Source organism: Gadus macrocephalus, chromosome 15 (genome assembly GCF_031168955.1).
Source record: "Gadus macrocephalus chromosome 15, ASM3116895v1".
NCBI lineage: Eukaryota > Metazoa > Chordata > Actinopteri > Gadiformes > Gadidae > Gadus > Gadus macrocephalus.
The window spans coordinates 5,096,462-5,121,449 of NC_082396.1; the positions used below are offsets into that span (position 1 = coordinate 5,096,462).

The window sequence follows — 24,988 nt, forward strand, 5'->3', positions numbered from 1 at the left end:
CATACCTTTATTTTTTTGCGATGTTTGATTTTTGGTACATTCTTATTGGCAGGCCGGATAATCTTGTCTGCTTTTACCCACTCATCATATCTAAATGGAAAAGAAAAAAAAAAAGGAAGAAAAGAAAGAAAAAAAACACGTCACCATCTTGATACGAAACAAAAAACCAGAACAAAACCAAAAGACAACCACAGAAGCAGCCACCACACGGTGCCAACACAGAGAGCAGCGCAGCCACCTCCCCCACATCGGACTCCGCCCCGCTGCCGTGACTCAGTGAGCACCGGCAGCAGCGAAGGCCACGGGCGCCGAGGCAGAGAAAAGCAAGCCTTTACGATGACCAAAAGGAAAATACAGAGAATTGTGAGGAACCAACAACCACACACAGTCCAAGAGAAGGCCCCGCCTACGACCGAGAGTGCCACCGTTGTCATGTGAAGGGAATGGGCGTGTCACTGACTGCACACACACACACGCACGCACGCGCACACACACAACAGACACAATGCAGAGTACATCCCTCTGAGCTGTAGGAGAGTGCTAGTGGGAGACGCTTCAATATTAAGGCTGTGGCACACACACACACAGACAGACAGACAGACACACACACACACAAAACAAAGTTAACGCTAGTCTGGCTAGGAAGCAGGAGAAGCTAAACCCCCGTGTCTTTGGTTCCCTAGCGCTCGTCTTAATGCCGTTAACCCTGAGCCACAGGGGGGGGGGGGGGGGGGGAAGACAGTTGCGAGGCAGAGGTGAGTGTGGCAACCCTTGGCATGGCCTGTGAGACCGACTGTACATGTTTCATTAACAAATGTATCACACACTGTGTGCATACTCTAAAGTGAAGACTTGAGGGCTCAAGTGGGAGACAGACACCAGGGGTCTCAGTCAGCATAAAACCGAATGAGCTAAAGTGGAGGAACGCTATATCCTTTTTCCGCCACTAGGTGGCTCTGCGTTGCCCCGGATCAGATTGCTGACGTGGGGCACAGGGTGATAGTATCAGTGAGGGAGGGGGTGTAACTGTGACTGAGCTATGGGGGGGGGGGATACCCACAAAGAGGCGATGACTGCAGCGTTAAAACACTTGTTGTTTGGGTTGGGTGGGGTGGGGGGGGGGGGGGGGGGTTGTCTAATAGGGTGAATACAGACGTTAAGGCGATTCTCCCCGTGTGCTGTCTTACCTGATGTTCCAGCCACAGTAGTGCACCAGGTAGAGCACCTCGCCCCCCTCCACGTCTGCCTCTTTCACAGTGGCCTCGTACGTCTTCAGATTGCGGCCTCGCCCATACCTCACCTGCACCTTCATCCCCGGGGGGTAACACTCAAACTCCTCCCCTTCCTCCTCCCCCTCCTGACTGCTGACATCCCTGCAAGAAAGACAGTTCAGCACTTCTCCCGCCCCTGCTAGGCTAAGGCCAAGACCACAGCACACCCCCTGCCCCCCCTCCCCTACCACCTCCTCCTCCTCCTCCTCCCCCCCATCTCCCCCATCTCCTCCTACCATCTCCTCCTTCTCATCCTCCGCTGTCAACTCTTCAGAGATCCCCTCCCCTTCTCTTGATAAACTCTACCTTCTCCTCCGGCTGCTGTTCAATAACTGTAAACAATCCCCCTAACAACCACCCCCCCCCCCCCCCCCCCCCACACCCACACCCCCTTGACAACACAATACAGTATTAACAGTTTCCTTCTCAGCTAGACATGAATGACTCAAACACTTGAGGGCTCCTCCGCTCACGCTGTCTGCCATCCGTTACCCTGCGTCTGAGCTACGACCCTCAGCGCCCCGTTACAGGAAGCGCTCCGGTAAACAAACACTTTATTAGCGGAACCGACTAGCTGCACACTCCCCTGACACACAAAACAACAAATCAAATTCAATCATATGGTGTGTGAGAATATGAAATGCTGTGTAGAGCTACATCTGCACACACACACACACAAAGACACGCAGTGAACACTTTGTGGACTCTCCCGTCTCACACACACACACACACACACACACACACCACACACAGACGCACGCTTGGGGGGGAGGGAGGGAGGCAGCGTGGCCACAAGGTGGAGCTGAAGAGGGGATTGTAGGGGGTGTAGAGAGTTAATCAAAGCCAGGGAGCACGGGCCACGCTTGGATTTGAAAGGCAGACGGGGGGGGGATTCGGTCCCAGGGTCCGGAGAGGACAGGACAGCACAGCACAGCACAGCACAGCTCAGCTCAGCTCAGCTCAGCACAGCACAGCACAGCACAGCTCGGCAGGCAAGCACAGCAGCGTTAAGCAAGCCTTCAGCGGGAGAGAATGCACAGGGTCGCACGCCGTGCTCCGGACGGCCCCGCAGGCACAACCTTGTAGACCGCAGCGCAAGCACTGCCTGACGCCTCGGCACTCGGTGTACCAGCCCACCCGACAAAGAGGGCTGGCGCCACCTTGTCGTCTACGCAAGTCAGACAAGCCCCGCTGAATAGCGGCGTTCAAGTGCGTAGAGGATCTCCTCTACTACCAGGGGATGATTAACACAGTGACCTAGGGAAAGTGTTGAGCCGGCACATTACCGCACACAGTATGTATCGAGATCAGAGCCAGGCTGTGTTGTAAGGAGCGGTTCCCCTGCCAACGTTATACTGCAACGGATCCAAGTCCCTTGCCATGAACAATCGGCATGTTGTTTCTGCTGAACCCGAGTTGTACCAGTGAACACTAGCGCATGGAAGACAAGAGATCTAGTAAAATACCAACACAGTCACAAGACTTAGCCGATCAAAGCTATAACGTTGGTAAATGTTCCTGAGGAATTTATCAGTTATTCTCATGAATCAAAAGTCGATTAATCTCAGTCGTTTAATGATTGGAAACCGTCCAGCGTGGCATGTCTCTCGGGCATGCAACATCATCACATTTGGAAAAGTTAAATCTAGCGTTTAAAGAAAGGAAACACAGCATAAGGGTGATTAACATCGCCATCGACACACACGCACGCACACCCACATGCCTTTTGTACAGTAAAGAACAGCCTCTTCTGCAATTACACAAACACTGCCAGCCCCCAGCCACTTCAGCCTGTTTAGTGAATGAACAACGGATCCCTTGCCATCCATTCATGAAAAGCTGCTCCTTTAAGACCAATACCAAAACTCCTCTACAATCTACACACAGCTTGGCTTCTCCAGACCTCCTGCAGTGGTACACTCACTACTGCTGGAGACACTACTGATTGTGAAAGATGATCATCTCCCCAAAGCCAGGGTCAATTCACAAACAAAAGCAACTTTTGCCCTGCATCCTAAAAGCAAGGGCGTTTTCAAAAGCACCAAGCGCCACATTTGATACGACAGTCTCATCCCGATGCGTCCATGACAAAGATTATGTTCTTCTAAGTAACACATCACACATAACACAGCTACACATCAATGTTCACAAAAATAGATACAAGCAAGAGCCAGACAGACATGAAGAGAGAGAGAGAGAGAGAGAGAGAGAGAGAGAGAGAGAGAGAGAGAGAGAGAGAGAGAGAGAAACAGAGACAGAGACAGACATAGACAGAGACAGAGACAGAGCCTCAGAGACAGACCGAGAGATAGACACAGCGAGACAAAGAGACAGAGAGAAACACATTCACATAGCGGTGCTACAGAGCCCAAACCATCGAGAGCAGGGCCAGGCCTCAGTGGCCGCGTGTAGAGCTGAACGATGCCAATGTCAAACAATAGAATCCGAGCCGTACAGAGGGAGGCAGAGACAGACGGACCAAGACAGCGAGAGAGAGCGAGAGCGAGAGAGAGGAAGAGAGAGACTACTAAGAAGGAAAACCACACGAGGAAGTAGCGACGGGAGGATTCAGAGCTTTCCACAGGCTGCAGCGTCCTGATTGCGTACCGAGCTGTTAGGAACTAGGGTTCGGACACTGGGGGGTGGGGGGTGGGGGGTGGGGGGGTGAGAGCATGGTGTTAGAGGACTGGGACAGGGCAGCTCAGGCAGAGGAAGGGCGATCCTGGCTCTCTGCTGAGAGTGGGTGGCAAAGCAGCGGGGGCAAAAGGTCAACCTCAGAGCTCCTCAGCTTCCAGGGATGTGTCTGTGATGCAGACGGTATGAACCAGTCTGGTCTCATTGGATATGTGTTTGAGTCCAGGGTGCGTGTAAACAATAAGACGTATTTAAATACCATTAGGATTTAAACAATGGTATGCAGTGAGACGAAATGTAAAAGGTGACCCAACAGAATTTCCGGAAAAAATAAATAAAAGGACATTACAGTATTCCAGCGATAATCCAATAAAAAAAGTTTTTTATTCTTTATCGTAACTTTTTTTAACAATCATTGCCAGTCGTTATCAGTTAAAACTGGAGCAACAGCTAATTGAGAACCGAATTGCACATTACTTTGTGTTTGAGACAACAAACACGTTGGGAATGCCTTTAATCTGTGAGCTCCTCATGGACCAAAGGAAGTCCTCCCCGATGACTTAAGAGCACCTCTGGGATGGATTTACTACCACAAATTGATTGCCTCACATCGGGTCAGAGGTCTAAATGGTCTCTATGAATACCCTGCATCAAAGAGGAGTCCATAGCGTGTGTCTGTGTGTTTCTATGCATGTGTGTACGTACGTGTGTGTGTGTGTGTGTGTGTGTGTGTGTGTGTGTGTGTGTGTGTGTGTGTGTGTGTGTGTGTGTGTGTGTGTGTGTGTGTGTGTGTGTGTGTGTGTGTGTGTGTGTGTGTGTGTGTGTGTGTGTGTGTGTGTGCGCGTTTTCCGGCAGCTCTCGATCACATTACCTCCACCTGTTGTAAGAGGAACCGCGGCGTTCGGGACCACCTACCCAGTATTCTCCTTGTGTCCCTGCTGCTCCGCGGGCTCCAGCTTCACGCTGACCTCCCCCTCCGACCGCGACCCCGACGGGCCCTCCTCCGCGTCTCCCAGACGCGACTCTTCCTCATCTTCGTCTTCATTGTCGTCACCGTCGTCGTCCTCGGCCGCAGCGTCGTTGGTGTCCAAGGTGGAGTTCCCCAGGGACTTCCGGTCCGTCTTCGTCGACTCCGGTTCCGTTTTGTACCGGCCCGACTCAGACTTCTCCTCCTGCGGGACCAGGGGTTCTTGTCACATGTGTATTGTACCTCCCACAATGCATCTCTCTGAGACACTAACACTGGCAGTACAGTAGCCTTCCTTAAATGGTAAATGGACTGCATTTACCATTGAGGCCACTCAAATCGCTTTACAATATTGCACAACATTCACCCATTCACACAACGACGGCGCTGTCAGCCATGCAAGGCGACAGCCAGCTCGTCAGGAGCGGTTAGGGTAAGGTGTCTTGCTCAGGGACACTGCGACACACGCACCAGTGGACGGGGAAGCGAATGTAATATAATGACAATAGAGCATCTCTGATCGGGCGTTTCTTAGGGAAGAACCAGGGGGGACGAGGCAGGTGGATGAAGGTTGGCGGCCTACCGCGACATGGTGCCTAGTTTGTATAACATTAAGCCTTACCTTGCAGGGGGCGGGCTGCGGGCCCCTGGACTCCTGCTCGGGCGTGGGCTCCTTCACGGGGCTGGAGGCCGGGGGGGCGGCGGGCCCCACCTCTGCCTCCGTCTTGCCCTCCGCCTTGGGCTGCTTCAGGGGCAGGTCCATGCGGAAGGTGATAGCGGTGGAGGTGCAGTACTCCTCGAACCCGTTCAGGTATCTGCACAGGAGCACATGCGGCGTGTCTCAACCAATCCCTACGGACACCACTCAGTCCTTCACTCATGGCTTTCGCTTGTGTGACGTTGTGCAGGTGTATGCCAACAGACTATCTGCTGTGGGTGGTGTTCATAAAATAAGTAGTCGATGTATACGAGCGAGAGCCAGACAGATACACCGATAGAGAGACAGACGGAGACAGAGCGAGACAGAAAGAGAGAGCGAAAGACACCGACAAGGCTTGTGAGTTAATGAGATTACTCATTAACTCAATTACAAAGTAACATTAGTTGTTAATATATATGCTCAATGTGCAGGTGCATGCCAACAGATTATCTGGTGGTGTCACTAAAGAACGTGGATGCTGCTCGGCCAATGCTTACTTGCGGTAGGCGCATTTGACGTTGTAGCCTGCGGCTGAATTCAGCACAGGGATGCCCAGATCCTGATAGACCTGCTTCCAGACCGAGCCGCTCTCAATCTGTACAGACAGAAGGAGGGGGAAGGCTTAATACACTCTGAATCGGCATTAATAGCAAAAGGGGTTGGCAGGGAGAAATGGGGAAAGCTGAACAGATGTGGAGGAGAAGCGGGACTCACGCTGTCGAAGCCTCCCAGTTTGTGCACCAGTCGGTAGAGCTTGAAGAGGTTCAGGTTTCTATAGCCCAGCACAGGCCTCTTGTTGATGGGCGTTCCTGAGGTGGGTATAGCCATAGGCAGGGTTTAGATGAAGCTACAGTGCTTCCTCCAGGTATATATAAACTATAGGGCTTGTACGTCACAATGCATCATGCGATTTTTTGTTGGCCATTTTGTGATGCCGAGAGAGTGAGAGCGAGAGATCTGTAAATCCTGAAAAAACTTGAATAAACCGTAACCGAGGCCAATCTATCTTTGTTTTGCCATAGCATGAAAAACGAGGTCTAAACACAACATTGTCTCCCCATAATGACAATTTCACGTTTCAGAATCCCACTTCACGATAAATTGTGCTCCTATAAATTCCTGTGCTCCTATACTTTCCAAAAAAGGAGGCGGTCACGATACACGTTACTCCACTAGGAACGGCCGTAACAGTACTAGAGTACTCGTACGCCCCGCGCCTCAGTGACCCATCAGCGCTGGCCTGTCTGCCCTCACCTCGGTCCTCCATGAACTTGTAGAGCTGCTGCAGGAAGTTCTCCCTCTCCCCAGGGAACGGCTCTACTTCCTCCTGCACACAGGACCACAAAGTCAAATAAAAACAAACACACTGTAGAATGCCGGGGGGGAGGCTGTAGGGTCTGATGAACGAACCTCCTCCTCCTCACTGCTGGCGTCCTCCTCCTGCTCCTCCTCCTCCTCCTCGTCCTCCTCGTCTTCGCTGCTGGAGCTCTCCTCCTTCACCTCCGTCCGCCAGGAGCTGGGCACCACCTGCCGCCGCTGGAACTCCAGCGCCGCGTCCAGTGCTGTGGGGGGGACACCACACACCGAGCCGTCTCACTCAGGTCCTCGGGAGGAAGCGTTGCTTCAGCACAACGGCTGCCGGGGACGGTAGCCTGGCAACAGCGCTTATGTAACCACAACAAGTGTGGGATTCGTTGCCCTGTTTTTTTTGTTTGGTTTTCTTTCTCCTCCCGAGTTAAAGCGACCGGCTTCTTGGGCACTTAAACACCGCGGGTGGGTGGGCGGGTGGGGTATAGTGGGTGGGGGTGGCGCCAATAGGCTAGTCCCGGTGTCTTTGTTTGATAGTTGACCCGTGTTATGAGCCATGGCATGGCTTGTGTTCTTAGATGAAGAATAAAACGGCTAATTGCATCAGCACTCTGATTAAACTGATTCAATCCATCCATAATTATTTTGTTTAAGCATGCATGAAATAAGATTTAACCCAGCCACAGAAAACGTGATATTATTAACACGAGATTAACGTTGATGAAGGAAGAAAACACTAGACGGGTGGTGGTACTGTAGATGCAAAGCCCAGTTGTAAAAAATATCTAAAAACTTTTAAGAAAACAAAAAGGGCAAAACTTTGTAGTCCCTCTGTTGAAAAGTTAAGCGACTATCTGGGGAAATGTTCACTTGGAGAAAAACAAAATGTTTTAATTGCAAATGAAAGACGCCTTGAGGCACTGCTTCCCCTGACAATTGGCCAACCAATCCAACCCCATTTCTAAAGGCATTATAAATAATAATATACATATATTACATAAGCGTTACAGGGACATCCTTACATAATGTATGCATGGCTTGGCTACCATGTTAAATTTGATATTAAAAGTACCAAAAGCCTGCTTAAAGGGAAGGTTTTGCTGCATGAACAGCCTCCTTCTTTCTGCACTATCAAGTAATTTAGCAGAAGTGTTAATAGGGGTCAGGCCTGAGACCAAGGACACCTCAGAGTAGAATGCTGATGTGAAAGTATTAAGCTGTCTCCATATAGCTCAGGTTTGACGATCCCAACTAGACTACATAATGATCTCTTAGGAACAGCCACAACAAACCACTGTTGTTTGAGACAGGTTGACCTTATGCAGCTGCCAGCAGTCTTTCTCAATGGATGGCGAACCCAAGTTGCATTCATATGTAAATGTAGGCTGTACAAATCCATTAGAGGAAGGTTTCCGCCCATGATAAACATTTCACTGACGTCTAACAGGTCACACTACCTGTTGGTTCGCATGATGTCAGCTTAATGCTTAATGTCTTGTTGTCTTGTTAATGTTAATTTTCTATCACCGATGTCTCTAGATAGTAATGGCCATTGATCAGCATTGAAGATACAAGGAAGAGTCACAAAGCACGATGAATGAATAATTTCTTCAAAGTTTTCAAAAACAATATACACCAGCAGGGGGCGATCAATAGGTTTCTTCATAGACTACCATTATAAGCTGAGGCAGGGAAACACTACATTTAAAATGACTGTTATTTGTTACTGGACAAATATTTACCATTGTTTGTTGCATAGAAATACTCATTTAATTTAAGCTAATACAATTTTTATAAAAACATTTTTATTTCAAACATCCATATGTTGATGTTTAATACCTTGACAGTTGACAGTGAATATAAAATGTTTAAATCATTGGCAATGCAGGACAATCTGCTACTTTGATATATTTAAAAGGAGAATTATAGAGCGTTGTGTTAATTTATTGACTCAATGTGTACTTAATGTAGGTAATGTAATATGTATCATGAAAAACATCAAAAGCTTCCGTTACATGGGTATTACGGCTGACACAAAAAAGTTGTTTCTACGGGCGTTTTCATTTCGATTTTACCCACAATCCCCCAGGTCATTCCAGGGAACATTCCGGGGCCTATGATTCTCGTACACAAACATTGGATTCAAATGCAGACAATGGAAACACATGGAGCCACTGAGTCTTGTTGTACGGAGGACTTCTGTTTCCTTGTAATTGGTTTAGGGAGCTCGTTTTCGATTGGAATGAGGCCAACACGAGAACCCGGGGTACACACGAGCACAGTGCCAGGAGAACACTCACCTGGTTTGAGCCCCGCGTCAGCCTTCGGGGGCGAGTCACAGTTCATCTCCCGCACGTCCTTCCGTAACACCATGCAACTGCAACACACACAAAGAAGAATTATACGTGTGCACACGCTCGCATAGATGTAACCTAATAGACCTTGAGGTAACCAAGGCTGCTTTCAGATGAACAGAATAATCACACAAGCGCAACGCACACAGACTACACTCTCTCACACACACAAACCCCACACACACACACACACACACACACACACACACACACACACACACACACACACACACACACACACACACACACACACACACACACACACACACACACACACACACACACACACACACACACACACAGTGAACAAGGTTGCTTAATAAAAGGGGCCTGTCGATCCTCAGGCCTGCATTTGTTACTTCCTGGACCCGACTAGATAACGGCATCATTCGGTTTGAACATCTGAATTAAACTGAATCCACCCGCATCCACATGCCTCTTCGAGAGCCCATTACGGTTGTAGCACGCTGCCGCGTCGGCGCATTCTGACCACACACACAATATGGCTTTCTTTGTGATACCAAACTGTGAGGTCCATGAAAGGACTTGTTCAAAGAAAGAGGCGGGTAACAGCTTGTGGGCCGCCCGGCCTCTACACACGGGTCCGGCCGGCGAGCCCTCTCCAGACAGATGGCTCCAACGCTTCCTCATCACGCTCCCTCCGAACCCAGCGAGAACAACAAATTCCCCCCCCCCCATCTGTCTCTAGGCCACAGCAGCGGTGTGTGGCAACCAGCAATGAGGCGGAGGTTCGGTGACGGGGATGATCGCTAAATGAAGAAATGCGTTTAGACGTCTCAAGGGCAGGTGACTTCCTCTTGCGATGACTATCAGGAATACTAGCCATAGGGAGAAACCATTCACCCCATTCCCCCCCCACACACACACACACATCCCCGGCTAACATCCCCAGCAATCAGACAGCTGTCACAGCGTTCATTAGGTTCTCCCCCTCGAGGTGTCTCCAGAACGAGACCCACCGCAGGTCCTAGTCTGACAGTATCATGAGCGTCATCTCTGAGGGGCCACGGAGAGTGACATGCCTGGTCTTAAGCAAACAGTCGCCACTAATGACCAGGATTAACATCTTGTAATTATAACAGTGGCCGAGTGCTGCGCGGCCCAAGTTAATACGCAAAACACATTCCTCTTTCTATTCTCTGCTGCTGGAATCGGCTTTCTTTCATTCTTTTTTTAAAAAGCAGTTTAGAAAAACCCCAGCCCAGTAGAAGACTCATCATAATATTTCACACATCAGACAGTAATGTTGTGCTGCAACTAATCAACAAGGCTATATATTTGGCCTGCGGGAGCTTCGTCTTACAGCTAAGCTTGTAAAAGGAAGATCTTATAGGCTGTGCTTTTGCCCGTCTCTACCTATTCAATGTCATTGCTAGATGAAATAAGCCACAAACCTCTTTGTCAATACTCCAGAGTAAGGCGATAAATATCATTAACAATCCAACACTGATTTGCTGGAGTCCTCATGTGTTTCCAAAGTATCTCCAGTTTCAGCCAACTATTCTATTTCCAGCCCTGCTGATCACGAACCCGTTACAATCAGCCCCGAAAACAATTACCGTCATCCCACCACATCAGCAAATCATTATGTTCAAGTTTCAGTTTCACATATGTGGTTGATAAAAATATCCGTTGAACAGAAATCCAGATATGTTTCCTTCAGATTTGGAAGGTATAGTTATTCCAACTAAAATTGTAGTGTCTATACAGTGTTCACATGTCTATAAGGACTGCGTTTACACAGGTTCATATAATCACTTGGCTTGCTCCAGATAATCCTGGTTAAGTGTTAAGACATTGATTACAGGGGCAGTAGCGGTTGAAACCAACGGCTGGTGTTTTCTGCATGAGAGCAGAAATGGATTGTGGCAATCGTTGGATTTGTACCATTTTATATCTGCTGTGGGCTCCATAGTAATACATGACCCACAAATAAGGAAGTAAGCCATTCTATCTTTACTCCACAAGCAGTAGTTGAAGATCAGTGGAAATTCACAGGGGGCCGTCGAGAAATATAAACAACTGTAAAATATATCAAATATAATCTAAACTGCGTTAACAGACTTCTACGACGACCAGGAAAATGATTTTGCTCACTGCTTGTGAAGTAGATCGGCCCTGCAGGATGAAACCCGCCTTCCTAACAAATGTCTGCCGGGCCCCATTGTCTCCGACAGGAAGCTGCCGGCAGGATCAACCGCAATCACAAACAGCTAACAAGTGGGAGCAATCACACAGCGCCGCGACTCAGGAAGGGGCTTATGTAACGGACTTCTGCTCAAAGGAATCACAGCGTCTGAACCCTAAGTGTTTTAAAGGAGCCATCACTCACTGAGATAAAGTACGCTCATGAAAAAAGATGATGAGGTGCAGTCGGGGTGTGGGGAAAAGAAACAGACAGAATTTACTCCTGGACTGTAAACTCTGCATCTCTGCCTGCCACTGAAAATTGTCAATAAATTGTGCAAAGCAGAGGAGCCAGTGGGGCTGTCAGAACGCCAAGCGCTGGATTAATGTGCTCCTGGGTCTAAATCAAATAATGATCTGTATCAATTGGTGGAGGATCGGGTTTGGAAAAATGCAATAAATGAAGGCACTGTTTCCAGTTCTGAGAAATCCCAAAATAGTACTTTCACTTATTAATATTTAAGGTTTAAAGATAAAGCAGGGAACAGCCTCATGGCAGATGATATTCAAGAAGGGACTAATCTGTTGCTGAAGCTACAAAACGAATACCAAGTCTCCCAATAGTAAATTCAACCCAAGTGTGAGATCAACAACACTATAAACAAAACCAATCCCGAACTCTATTCCTCATCCTATACGCGTGTTTATATCTGCCAAACGACTTTGGATGTTTACTGGTGTCACCGTCATAACAACACTTAAGCAAAGCAGCGCAGGTCAATTAAGTCACTCAAGCAACTTCAACGTCCCAAAGTGGTCATACAAGTGCCACAAACACTTAACAGGGCGAGTAAAAACATCTATATTTCAATGGAACCTGAGCTCCTTTAAAAAGGCAGTTTGCGCTGCCTTGATCACCTCTAGGCCTGCTTCAACAATGAATGCGTCTTCCACTCAGTGTGCGACCGGGCCACATATAGTATCATCCTAGACATAGAGGCGGAGAACAACTCCTATTCAAACTAATCCACGCAGCGCCATCTTAAGAACCTTGAAAAGTTAAAGAAAAAATGAAATGCCGCAGTCGAAAGGAAAACAAGTCAAAGGGCACTGCTTTATTTGGCTCTCTCTTTCTACCCACAGGATAAAAAAAAAAGAGTAGAATAAATAAATAAATCGATCCTCTCTTATCTCAGTCCAGAGGACGCCAGAGCCATTTCAAAAAGTAAAAGGTTTAAAATATGACATACAACCCTGCATCTCAATACTCTCGCACGCACGCACGCACGCACACACGCACACGCACACACGCACACGCACACACACACACACACACACACACACACACACACACACAGCTGCAGTTTCCATCGTGTCAAATTATCTTCCTCTGCCTTATCACTCCCGTCTGGCCCCTTCCCTGCCGGCCCTCAGCCGGGACTAATAACGCCCGTGTTCAGTCAGCCGCCGGCCCCTCGGATAGGTTAGTGGTTTCCATGCCGATGCGCTGCATGGGTATCCAGCCAAGGCCAAACATAAACAAACCGCAGTGAACTTCGGGCGGGGCCCCCGAGAGCAGGAAGCCACGTATTGACGCCAGGCCGTGGTTTCGTTACCCATCCTATCCGCGTGTGCACGCTGGTGGACTTCAGTTCATAAACCAGGAGTGAGTCGGTGCACCGTGGGAACACCCATTACTCCTCTCCATGCCGGAGACTCTGCAACGCTGACCTCCAGGTGACGTCTCACTGAGAACTAATGGAGGGCCAGAGGCCGGTTAACCCCTTCCGCTCAGTGACAGATGGACGCAGAGAGCCCTCCTCTCTCACAAACCAGCGGGGGCGAGACGTGGGGCAGGCTGCTCAGAGTGCTTTACGGCTGGACCACGTCTCCTCCCAGAAACTCCTTCAGGGTTCACCCGATCACAGAGCTACACACACCACTTTGTGGAGCAACATATTGATTTAACAGGTCGAGGCAGGACGACGGCAAAAACAACAACAGTGTACCCGCGTTCAAGGGCTGTACAAGTGTTGAATAATGTCTCTCTGACGCACACATTGCAAACACGCAAACGATGGGATACAACGGCAATTACTGCAGTCCTTTACACACACACACACACACACACACACACACACACACACACACACACACACACACACACACACACACACACACACACACACACACACACACACACACACACACACACACACACACACACACACACACACCTCAATGAAAGGCACTTCTAAAGGGTGTGGATGACTCACAATTTGCCATCCTTGAAGGAGCGGACAAAGATGTTGTCCTTCTTCACATTCATGTCTTCATGGCAGTCCGGGGAGATAACCTTGTGGTGTTTAGGGGGGGGGGGGGGTAGGGGGGGGAGATAAGAAACATAGTCAAAGAAGCGATCTGCATTTTAGATACTCTGTGTGTGCATGCATGCGTGCAGGACTGAGGAGCTCTCAAAGTACCATAACGCCCAAGGGCGATACAACTCAAATGTCACACTGATGTCTTGCATGCTATGCGGTCTGCAGATTGAGGTAAAGAGTGCGTGCGTGCAAACCCCCCCCCCCTCCCCACCGATATCGAGAGCTGAATTCCTGCAGACAACCGTTTCTCTCTCCTGGATGGCCTGCATAAACTCTTCTGCTAGCACTGTGCTCTCTCTATTTCTCTCTCGTCTCTGGCTCATTCAAATCTCCTCCACATTCCCTCTGCCTGATGGCCCCACAGCCGGCGATGATGTAAACAAAATAAGACACCACTTCTCCACGTCGATACAGTTACGCCGGGCTGCCACCAGGAGGCAGCACTGACTACAGTGGGCAGCGGTGGGACATCGGAGATGGGGAAGGCAGAACAACAAGGAGAGGGAGGCGGGTTCCTGCTGAATCCACAGGGAGGGTTAAAGGGACAGGGGGCCTCCCCACCTCTAACCCAATCTCCTGCACTACATGTGTCGTCCTGTAAACAAACAACGGCGGGCACTTCTTCGCTTGTGTGCGCCATAGAGCCCGGGAGTGCGTGGGAGGGTGACAGAGGACAGCGACGGACTGATCGCTTGTTGGCATAAATCCTCAGTGCTTCACTCAGTGCTTCACAGTTCACACAACACTTTGGGGCAGCCAAGTGGCTCATGCCTATGTGTAAGCAGGTATCTGCGTATATCTCCTCCCTACAAATGATCAATTATCTGACGCCGGCACAGCAGTTGTCAGGTTTAAAGGCCACCGTAGTCAGAGAATGCTTCATTTGATATATGTGGTGTGTATGTGTGTGTGTACAGTCCAGTCTAGAGTGAGATGGACTCCTGGACCAGAGTGGCTTTCTTGCAGGCGTGGGGGAGGAAGGAAGGGAGACAGAGCGAAAGACACAGGGAGAGCGAGAGCGAGATCTCACCAGTGCTGGGTACCACGTGGTCTTCTTCTTGTCACCAGCGGTCGCTCCCTCCACACACACCACTTTGCCAAACAGCTCTTCATTCTGCTGCTGCTCGTTCTCCTCCTCCTCGCTGGACGAAGAGGACGACTGTTCTTCTTGACTGCAGGAATGAAATCAAAAAGGTCAACGGGACGATATGTGGAATAACATACAGTCGGGTGCCGTGATGTGAAGCTTGGCTTGGCATGACTAGGCCCCTGTTCAACCCCACCAACTTGGTGCACGTCAACACCAAGAACTGCTGCTGTTGGTTAACCCCTGCCGGAGAAGTGCTGCCTGTGTTTCGTGCATGATTCAATCCAAACCAGCCTATTGATTCGGCTGTCACAACACTGCTGGCAGCTGCTTGTTGATGCAGTTCCAGCCTGCTTACGTGGAAACATTCTACAAGCCATGTCCGAGGGGTATGTTGCCTCATCACACAAGGAGCAAGGGGGCTAATCTTGCAAAAACAACCTCCGCAATGCAAGATGAAACGGAAAGTCTGCCTGGCTTATATTTGAGATCGGACCGCAAGCTCCTTCTTTATACACACTAGGGGTGTGAACGGTCACAAATTATTATTTTTTTTTAAAGTGGACCGCAGTCACGCTATAGGGGGATTATTTGTTTATCAACACGGCGGATGCGTGAGCAGAATGATCGCAAAAAGAACATTTGTTTGACCGGTTGCCATGGTTATCTCCGTGTGGTTAATTTGCAGTTGCGGTGTTAATTAGGATGTTGCCAGTTTACTGTTACATTAAACTGTAATCAGAAAACGCGCTTATATGCTATAGACCCTATAGTATCTGTGGTATAAAGGTTGGGACGAATTTCGAATTATAAATATGCAAACTTTATGTTGAGAGTATAAGCGTCGCGATTCCCATTGAAACAATGGCGCAGTGATTTTTATTTATTTTACAGATTTTTCCTAAATGGTTATGACTTACTAACCGGTTACACACGTACACATGTACCCGTGCACACCCCTAATACACACCATCTAGTGCTTTAGCCGAATCCTACCTCTCAGGTGTGACAGCACCTTTCACACTGCCCTGCCTCTGATGTGGCCACTAGACAGGCAGGCTGTACTTTAACCAGGTGCTTCAATAGGCAGTCACCGGGGAGCCGAGCTTTAGTTCTGCCATGTTTCCTACCCGTGGAATGCTCCATCGGACTCAGATGCTAGCGCCAATTCTCTCTTTTTGCAGAAGAAAAACAAATGAAACTAACACTTCGCTCCAAAGTGTTCTGTATTCCTTGTGTCGTCTGATTGTGTAGTTCGTTTACCTATATGATTAGGGTGTGTTCTTCTTACTGGAAAGATTGCTTTAATCTGCTTTAATCTGTTTGTCAAACTATACAAATCTGTAATGATTTACTACCGTGCAAACATGTTTTGACTTTACACTCAAAACAGATCTCAGCCAGACTTCTGCAGCAGTCGACTGTAGCGCTCGCTAGTCTCCAACTCAATTAAACATCAATGGAATTCACACCCTGTCTTCAGAGCAGGGTCTGGATCAGACACAGGCGTCTCAAACTTAGCACTAAAAGGTAGTAAAACATGAAAATGCAATACTATTAAACAGATTTCAGATCAGGTTTCTCTCCCCCTGTCTCCGTGTCCTTCAAAGCATGGCAAAGAGAGAGAGAGCGAGAGCGAGAGAGAGACACGAACGAGTGAGGGAGGAACGACTGGAGGAAAACCAGAGTGGAGCAAGGGGCCTGAGAGCTGGAGTGAGAGCCCTCTATTTATGCTTCACCGGGCCGGCTGCAAACACAGTTCACATCTTACACAACGCCTGGAGGCAATCTAAATCAGTAAATCAGCCAAGCTGTTTCTACTACCGCCACCACAACCTTTAACAGAGCAACAAGAGCAGAAATCTTTGAATCACACGTGTAACGCCACGAGTTCAAACCAAAACACTAAGATAAGCAGTAACAGTAATGTAAGTAAGGAATGAATCCCTAAGTAAGGCAAAGGATAGGAGGACTACCAAACCAAACAAACAACACTGGGCTTGGTCGAGTGAAACTAAAGTGGGCCAAGTCCTCTCAGGCAGGCAGCGGGTCGGGAGGCTAAGACACATCTGGAGCGGCTCCAAGTCAAACGTACACCAACCACGGGGACTCTGAGCGCCATATTGATATTTCTCTTGGAGCCATTGGGTGACGCTGGTAAATCAGATTCTGTACCACAGAGGACTCCTCTTTATACCGAGGAGCCTCAGTTATCCTCCACAAAAAACACAACTATCAGAAACGACCATCGGAATGGAAGTTATGGGAGGAAAAGCCAAAACTCAAGCCCCAGGCCCCTAGGCATGTGCCGCGGCCACGCTCCACAGGCAAGGCTTCCATTCTGGCTCCGGCGCCCGATTAGGGAGCGGGAGGAAGTGAGCGTAAACTCAATCTTCTGTGTGCCTTCGGTGGCCGATTGTAACGCAGAAGAGAGAGAGAGAGAGAGAGAGAGAGAGAGAGAGAGAGAGAGAGAGAGAGAGAGAGAGAGAGAGAGAGAGAGAGAGAGAGAGAGAGAGAGAGAGAGAGAGAGAGAGAGAGAGAATATGCATGTATATGATAGAGGGAGCGGGGGAGAGTGAGCTGAAAGAGGATGGGAGAGAAAGAAAGAAAGAAAGAGAAGAGAAGAAGTGACCCGAGGAGATTTCGGTTTTTCCTCTACTCAGTTAAAACAGACATGACCCACGCACTACAACTCCCATCAGCCACCGGGAGCGCTACGGAAATGGAGGGAGGACACTTACACAGGGTTGGAGCGTCGGCCGCGGTTGCCCTTCTTGCCGATGACGGGCGTGCCGAAGTGCTCCGGGTTGGTGAGTGGTAACCGGTCCAGGGTCTGCGGGGGGGAAGCGGGAAGACCGTTAAAGGGACAGTAAGCCCTTGCAGGATCAAATCGAAGCAAACCGGAGGAGGGGGAGGAACACGACATATCGTACGATGGGGTAATTAAAGAAGTGTGCCGTGCTGGATGTTATCAGGGCGGACGCCTTAACCCGGCCCGACGTTGATAGCTTTTTATAGGGGCTTTGTTGCTGTGCTCTGACAAGTCTCAATTGGCTATTCATTTGTAGTGCCCTGCTAGCCAACCTAGCAGAAGGAACTCCTGCGAGGGGGTTTGGAGGGAGTTTATCCCTGCCTGTCCAAAGGGCTTAGAGTGGGGCTGTGTGCCGTCCAAACCCATTTCGACATAAGCCGTGGAAGCAACATCGAGATTGTAATTGTGATAAATGGTACTAAACTATATTGTCTTGACTAACCCCCTCAAAACAGTTTGTTTACACCAATATCTGAAATACCACGAGTGCCTTTAAATATCACTTGCCGTTTAAACACAAAAACCTCAAAAAGGGATCCTTCCTTTACAGTCTTTTAAAGTAAACAGTGGTTTGCTTCAAGGGACAAAAGTGTGCACAATGTTTCAGTGGGGACGAAGGACAATTCCCTTCTTAAACTAAGTTGGGTGCGTGTGGGAGTGCAGGATGAAGACGTGACAGGGACTCGCCTCGCTCTCCGCAAAGTGCCGTGCTCCTTTCAGGCACAGAGAGGACCGCCGCAGGGTCTTCTCGTCACCGTCGTCAAACACTGCAGAGAGGAGGGAGAGCAATTGTAAGCCGCGCTGCTGTATGTAGGCCAGGAGTCCGTGCAAACACACACACACACACACACACACACACACACACACACACACACACACACACACACACACACACACACACACACACACACACACACACACACACACACACACACACACACACACCCCACAACACGCAGACAAACACGCAGACAAATACACACACCACACCACACAGACAAACACGCCAACACAGAGTACAGGGCCACACTCATTCTTCCTCCTCTTGAACACAGACTTCTGGTTTTAACGATGAGACGGATGATAACACATTTTTGGCAGCTTCCCCCCAGACTGGGGAAGATCCTGCACAACAGCATGTGACCTTAGAGCTGGGTAAGCATTTCAAGGACGCCCCCCGCACCTCAAAAAAACGGAACAGTGGAAAGTAAGGGGGGGGGGGATCTTGGAGTAACCTTACCAGGTAAGCATTTTAGCTGGATGCCAAAAATAAAATCACATGAGCAGTGGTTAAGAACTGTTTCTGTGCGTGCGTGTGCGTATGTGTGCAGTTAAGCACTGTGTGTGTCCGTGCCGATAAGAACTGTGTGTGCGTGTGATTGCCTGCAGTTAAGGACTGTGCGTGTGCGTTACTCACCAACAGTGTATATACTGGCATCGGTCAGCTTATTGATGGTAGCCTCTTGGTAGACCCCCTCCTGGTTCTTCACTTCCACAACGGCCCCCACCTGGAGGAACAGCATAGGACCAGTAGTGAGCTTTGGTTCACTGTCATGTAACCAGAGATGGGCTAGCCTAGCTCTGAATGCTACTGCATCGGGTTCACAAGATAACTATTAAGGAGGGTAATTAAAAACACTGGCCAGCTGTACAAACATCAATCACTGAGTAGAATCAGGGCAGAAAGGTTCTACTTGACAAATTGCCATTCGCTCAATATGCCCTCAATACAACCTTTTCCGCTGCATTAGATCGTGCGAAACACAAGCAATTTTCTATGTGTTCACACGTCCAGCCGATGCTGTATATGCAATCCATTTTTCATACACTTCTACTCCCACTCAAATCCCATTTTAGATTTTTCTTTTGTTTAAAGGAATAACAGCTACGTTCTTTGAAAGAAATATATATCTATATCTATATATATATACACGATCGAATAGGCTTACCTTCAGAGGCCCTTTGATGTGTTCATCTTGTACCTCGGCGGTCGACAGATCAGGCTTAAAGGTCACCTAGGAGAGAGAGGAGAGGGGGGCTCATGAGCAACAGGAGTAAATAAAGCCAGAGAGAGCCCCCCATATGAGAAGACCTCTGGGGCTGTGTAGGTTAAACCCTCTCTGCCCGGGCAGCATGCGGTCCCCGCCTCCACCATCGCCCTACTGGCTAGGGGGGAAACAAAAGTGAAAAAAATAAAATAAAAAAATAAAATAAACACAACATGAAAAATAGCCTGCATTGCTGCAATGGATAGCTGAATGGGGGTGTCCACAATAGACTGCTGAAGACCCTTCCCATCTCGCCTCCCCTCTATGACCAAGAGAAGTTGAGAAATAGAGATTGTTGTGGGAGAAGGTAAAAACAAAAACAGAAAAACGCAACATGAGAAATCGCCTGCAAAACATCACCAGGAGAATGTCTGCGGTCTGTTGTGAATGTTAAATGGGCCGGGCTGGTGTGTGACTCTCCCTCCATCCTGGGAGTCTACCCCCCACCCTCACAGAGGCCCTGTGAGGCCGAGTAGATCCTAATCTCATCACGCCGGGGGTAATCTAGCATCCACACCACAACATGATGAACTACACCACCGCAGCAGTCCGAAGTTCGTCCCGCATGGGGGGGGAAAGGGGCGAGAGCAGGGGAGTGTAGACATGGACATGAACCTAAAGGGTGTGTCTAGGCTTGTGTTGAGCTTGTGCATAAGCAGAACACAAGCCTAGAGCAAACATTGGTTTTACCCCCTTTAATTCTCTTCCCTCACCTTGTATATCCAATAGAAAAGGCCCATTCTTTGGTTTGTTCTTTTTATAGATTTTATAAATTGTTTTCTGTTTAGGAGCGTGCGCTACAAGAATAATGCACAGGCAACGCAGGCTGCGTAGGTGGGACACTAAATACTTTACTGCAGATGTAATTGCTGAACACTCACTGGGGATGTAATTGAGTGAGGAACACTGTCTTAGTAAGTGTCCCTTTTCGGATGGCCACATATTAGTACGGCTCAGACCGAGAATATTCAGATATTCCTTGGATAGGTCGCAGTAACATATCGCCATTCTAATAAAATCACAATACAAATCGTGGCGGCATTCAATCATCGTGATATCCTATCGTGAGATCCCTTCCAAATCCCGTCCGTACCAATGACCTCCCCGTACTTAGTGATAAACTCAACCCAATTAAACTAGCGTACGGTTGAGTTTCTACTGAGTTGGTGTGCGCTCAACCCTGTGCGGTATGACTGGGACGGGCAGCGTTTCCCCCTGGGTGCTGCTGGGTAAATGAAAGCACAAACTGCCAGCCGTGTATCCCTTTCATGTCCCACGCTCTCACTCAGGATCATTTCCAGCAGAGCAGCGCAGAGGAGCCGAGCTAAGTAAAGCTTGTGTGTCTCTTCTCTTGTCTGTAAAGAAAAACAAGCCCGCTGGCATCAAAAACCAGACAGCCCTCCATCTCCTCCTCTTCATCTTCCTCCTCCTCTCCACTCCTCTTTCTGAATTGTGCAACAGCAGAAGAAGCACTGGCTAAGGTCTCACTGTACGAGGTCAGTAAGGATGGGGGGGGGGGTAAAACAAAACAAATCTGCAAAGATAAGGAGACAGACACCTCAGCTTTCAGGTCATAAAAGACAAAGCAGGAAGGGAAAGGTTATATAAAACCCGGCCCTCTCCACAGCTTCGGAGATAATTGCATTCTCGCGCCACAGATGAGAGGAATTCCCCATCTCGCTTAGGGACCGGCGAAAAGCCTCTCCTCTCCAAGACAAAAGGGAAGAGAGAGAGAGAGAGTGAGAGAGAGAGCGAGAGCGAGAGCGAGAGCGAGAGCGAGAGCGAGAGCGAGAGCGAGAGCGAGACAGGTGTTGCTCACCAAAAGCACTGGCTGAAGGCATGTCATAACACCCGGCTATTGTAAAGCCACCAGCTCGGCAGCTCAGTACTCTGTGTGTAGCCGAAATTAAAACTAGGCTTTCTTCATCCTACACAAGGGCATGTCTACTTGGATGTAGCAAAGGATCCTGCAACATGGCGTGCAGAAATGGAGAGAGAATGGACCTAGATTCAGTTGCAGAAATCCATGCGAGAGAGTGCCAACTAAAGCCTTACACCACACTTGTCTGCTCATTCTTAGGTTATTTCAGGGCTTCTTCAGAACAGAGGTGATTAAGGAACACCATTACAGAGCAACCGATGTGAATTGTGAACCTGTGGTTAAACTGAAGGTAAAACTAATTTCCTCCTCCACAGCCCTGACAATAGTGCCGTAACCGCCCATGCACTCTGTGCGGACACGGCACAGTGAAGGCCAGGGATTACCTATGCAAACATTCTGGGGGTAACACCAGGTCGCTCAAGCCAGGGTTTTTGTCAGGGAGGGCTTTTTACAAATGTGTTGGGCGGGTTTTTCAACCGCTCATTAGGCGTAATGCCACAACAGAAAAAAAAACTCTCGACTGACTCGGGTGCCCACGTTGTCAGATTAATGAACCAAAGTGAGAGAGAGAGAGGCGGAGAGTCTCTCTCTAAGTGTATAATATCTGAAACCACAACAACCCACAACTAATTGCCATGATCCAATGATTGCGTAACAGAGTGTGCGATTAGAGTGTGTTTACTCAATAAGTAACAACAACCCTCTCCGACCCCCGTTACTGTATTTTCCCATAAGATATTAGTGTAGGTCCCAGTGAAGGTGCCATTAGGCTAATTTCAACACAGAGCCGCAGACCTGTGATCTTTATGGACACGTGTTCAGGAAACCGTTTGTCTCTGGGTAATGTGAGTACAACAAAACAACAAGCAAAGCTCCAGATGCTTCGCCGGTACCACAGACATCTCATGCTTTAGTGTGTGGAAGGAATCACAAGACAGCCGGGAAGCAAAACCGTGTTCCACCCACACGGAGCCAAGAGATCAGTCTATCTGATCACCCAGATGCTCAGGTCCACAGGGGAAGGGAAGAGAGAGAGGCAGAGAGAGAGAGACAGAGACACACACACACACACACAGAGAGACAGAGAGACACAGAGAGAGAGAGACAGAGACAGAGACAGAGAGAGAGAGAGAGAGAGAGAGAGCACCAGCTGAAGCAGCTGTTGGCTGCGGCTGAGATAGTAGGTGGCTAGGAGACCGTGAGAGGCATCAAACATGTCTAAACCGTAGCTCTAATATGCATGGAGAACATCTGAACGCTATACATGGTCTCTTGCACAATGTTTCCAATTCAAGAGGGAACGACAAAAAAACAAGGGTCTTATATTGGGACCGCCCCCATCAGAAAGAGATTAAATGCAACTGTAGTGGCCACGTTTTGACACATAAAGTGGGAGGAGCCTCATGGTGCCACGATAACCATGTCCCGAGGCAGAGTGCCTTTCAGTGTGAGGAGAGACAGTGGGACCTACCTTAGCCTTGACCAGTCTCTTGGCCATCTTGATCTTGGCCTCGCAGAACGCCCCTCGGTACTTCGCGCTCACGTCCGTCCCTACCGTGAGGTAGGGGGGCTCATCCAGGGTCTGCGGAGGGGGGGGGGGGAGACACAAGGTGGTCAAGTCATGCAATGCAAACCCATGAAAACAAACAGCAAACAGTCCTGGAGTGGATTTTATGAGTAGACAGCGGTCTAACAGTAATGACAAGAGCAATATTCTTCTAACCCCAACCAGATGGGTGATGCCAACCTGGTTCATGAGTCATCCGGGTGCAAACACATGTACACTCGCTCACTCACACTCTCTGCTGCACATGTCAGGGGGAGGGGGGGGGGTGAAAATCACACAGCAGAGAGAAGGGACAACTGGTAGGATGGCTTTGGGGAGCAGCAGCTTCCCGGGACAAATAGCAGCGTCTCTTGCGTCATCGCTGGGTATTTACGAGGTGACTCAGGATTCAGGAACAGTAGGAGTGAACACAGAGTAAACCGAGAAGCCTTTGGCGGAGGGGCCTGCTGCTATTCAAAATGTGCAGGGTTTAAGGCTTCAGCTCCAGGCACAAGGACAATTGGTCTGAATTCCTGAGGCACCTTTTATTTTGAAAGATGTGGCTTTGTACACGGTGCATAACCGTTATTTAGTAGTCATAGGCATCTTAAAACTGGGATCTGCAGTGGTTTGGTGCAGTTCATCTAATCCAGCGTTACTCATTGCGCGGCTCACGAGTCACATGCGGCTCGTCAAGCTATAATTGGTGGCTCGCATGGTAGCTTCCTATGTGGTAACACAGCCAATACATTTTTTCAAATGTGCTTCATAAACGTACAACATTGCACTACAAAAACGCAAACATCTGAATTATACTTGTCCCTTCACCCAAATAATGAAGGAGAAATTAAAAGTATTAAGCCTTAATGGTGATCCCTAAAGGGGGAATTGTCAACCTGTCAAACCTGGCAACGCAGCCCGCAAGCGTGTGGCATTGTTTACAACACGTGACCGCTCAAAATTTAAAGGTGGGCTACGTAAGCTCCGCTAGCTCCGCACGCTCCGCTTGCCATCTGAAATACGAAATGGACCGGTTTTTAATAAAAAAGGGACAGAAAAGAACTCAAAAACCAGACGAACAGACAGTGTTGCTAGTGGAGTGGATGAGGGAAATAAGTCTGAGGACAAAAATCAGCAGGAAGACATCGGAGAGGGGACGGGCAGAGAAACGGCAGGTGTAATTAAAAAACGAAAAATAAGAAGCATACAAGATGAGCACAGAAAATTTCAAGAGAAGTGGACGGACGAATTCCTGTTTGTTTTGCACGGTATGAACCCTCTATGTTTGATTTGCAAACAAACCAGTGCCGGTTTCAAACGAAGCAATCTGGAGCGCCATTTCAAAACGGCGCATCCCGGCACATGTCTCTTTGTCCTCTCTTTCGCTGACCAGTCCTGGGAATAACATAATTGTATTACTCCCCTCATCCCCTTAAGTCTGGGACGTAACACCAATTTATATGAAGAAATGCACATTTGCAAAGGTGACTTAGCATGTTGTCATAAAAGTGGCTCTCCTTTTGATTTTGCAATGCCAATGTGGCTCTTGTCAAAAAAATAGTGAGGATCACTGATCTAATCCAATGCAAACTACAAGGGGCCAAGCTCAATATAAATGGTTCTCTCAAAATCGGGAGCTTTGAAGATGGAGGAAAGGCTCACGATTCATTACAGTGTGGTCCTCATGGCTCATTCCAAAGAGGCATTACTAAACTATGGCACAGTAGGTGAGGTCAGAGACTCCCCAACCCTCCACACGCCATCACATCGGATGACTTCAGCGTGGCTTAATGATCGCTTCCTGACACGGCTGCAAATGGCCGTGTTTATGCCATTGCACAACATGT

At 48.7% G+C, this 24,988-nt stretch overlaps 1 protein-coding gene across 3 annotated transcripts in view; it reads right to left on the bottom strand.

The window, feature by feature from the left end:
* The window catches only part of arid4b (AT-rich interaction domain 4B), a 45,243-nt gene that overhangs the window by 7,893 nt on the left and 12,362 nt on the right, over positions 1 to 24,988 (bottom strand). The window contains exons 3-18 of one of the 3 annotated variants that reach the window (XM_060073569.1): positions 23,067 to 23,177; positions 19,615 to 19,680; positions 19,083 to 19,173; positions 18,353 to 18,432; positions 17,595 to 17,686; positions 14,797 to 14,938; positions 13,659 to 13,738; positions 9,181 to 9,257; positions 6,983 to 7,134; positions 6,827 to 6,899; positions 6,287 to 6,381; positions 6,070 to 6,167; positions 5,495 to 5,687; positions 4,821 to 5,077; positions 1,188 to 1,373; positions 6 to 90 (exon numbers count right to left, since the gene is read on the bottom strand). In XM_060073569.1, the coding sequence (XP_059929552.1) occupies positions 6 to 90; positions 1,188 to 1,373; positions 4,821 to 5,077; positions 5,495 to 5,687; positions 6,070 to 6,167; positions 6,287 to 6,381; positions 6,827 to 6,899; positions 6,983 to 7,134; positions 9,181 to 9,257; positions 13,659 to 13,738; positions 14,797 to 14,938; positions 17,595 to 17,686; positions 18,353 to 18,432; positions 19,083 to 19,173; positions 19,615 to 19,680; positions 23,067 to 23,177 (1,878 nt within the window). Of the gene's footprint in view, positions 1 to 5; positions 91 to 1,187; positions 1,374 to 4,820; positions 5,078 to 5,494; positions 5,688 to 6,069; positions 6,168 to 6,286; positions 6,382 to 6,826; positions 6,900 to 6,982; positions 7,135 to 9,180; positions 9,258 to 13,658; positions 13,739 to 14,796; positions 14,939 to 17,594; positions 18,119 to 18,352; positions 18,433 to 19,082; positions 19,174 to 19,614; positions 19,681 to 23,066; positions 23,178 to 24,988 lie in introns of those variants that run through there. The other 2 variants (XR_009529380.1, XM_060073568.1) reach the window with 2 other exon arrangements.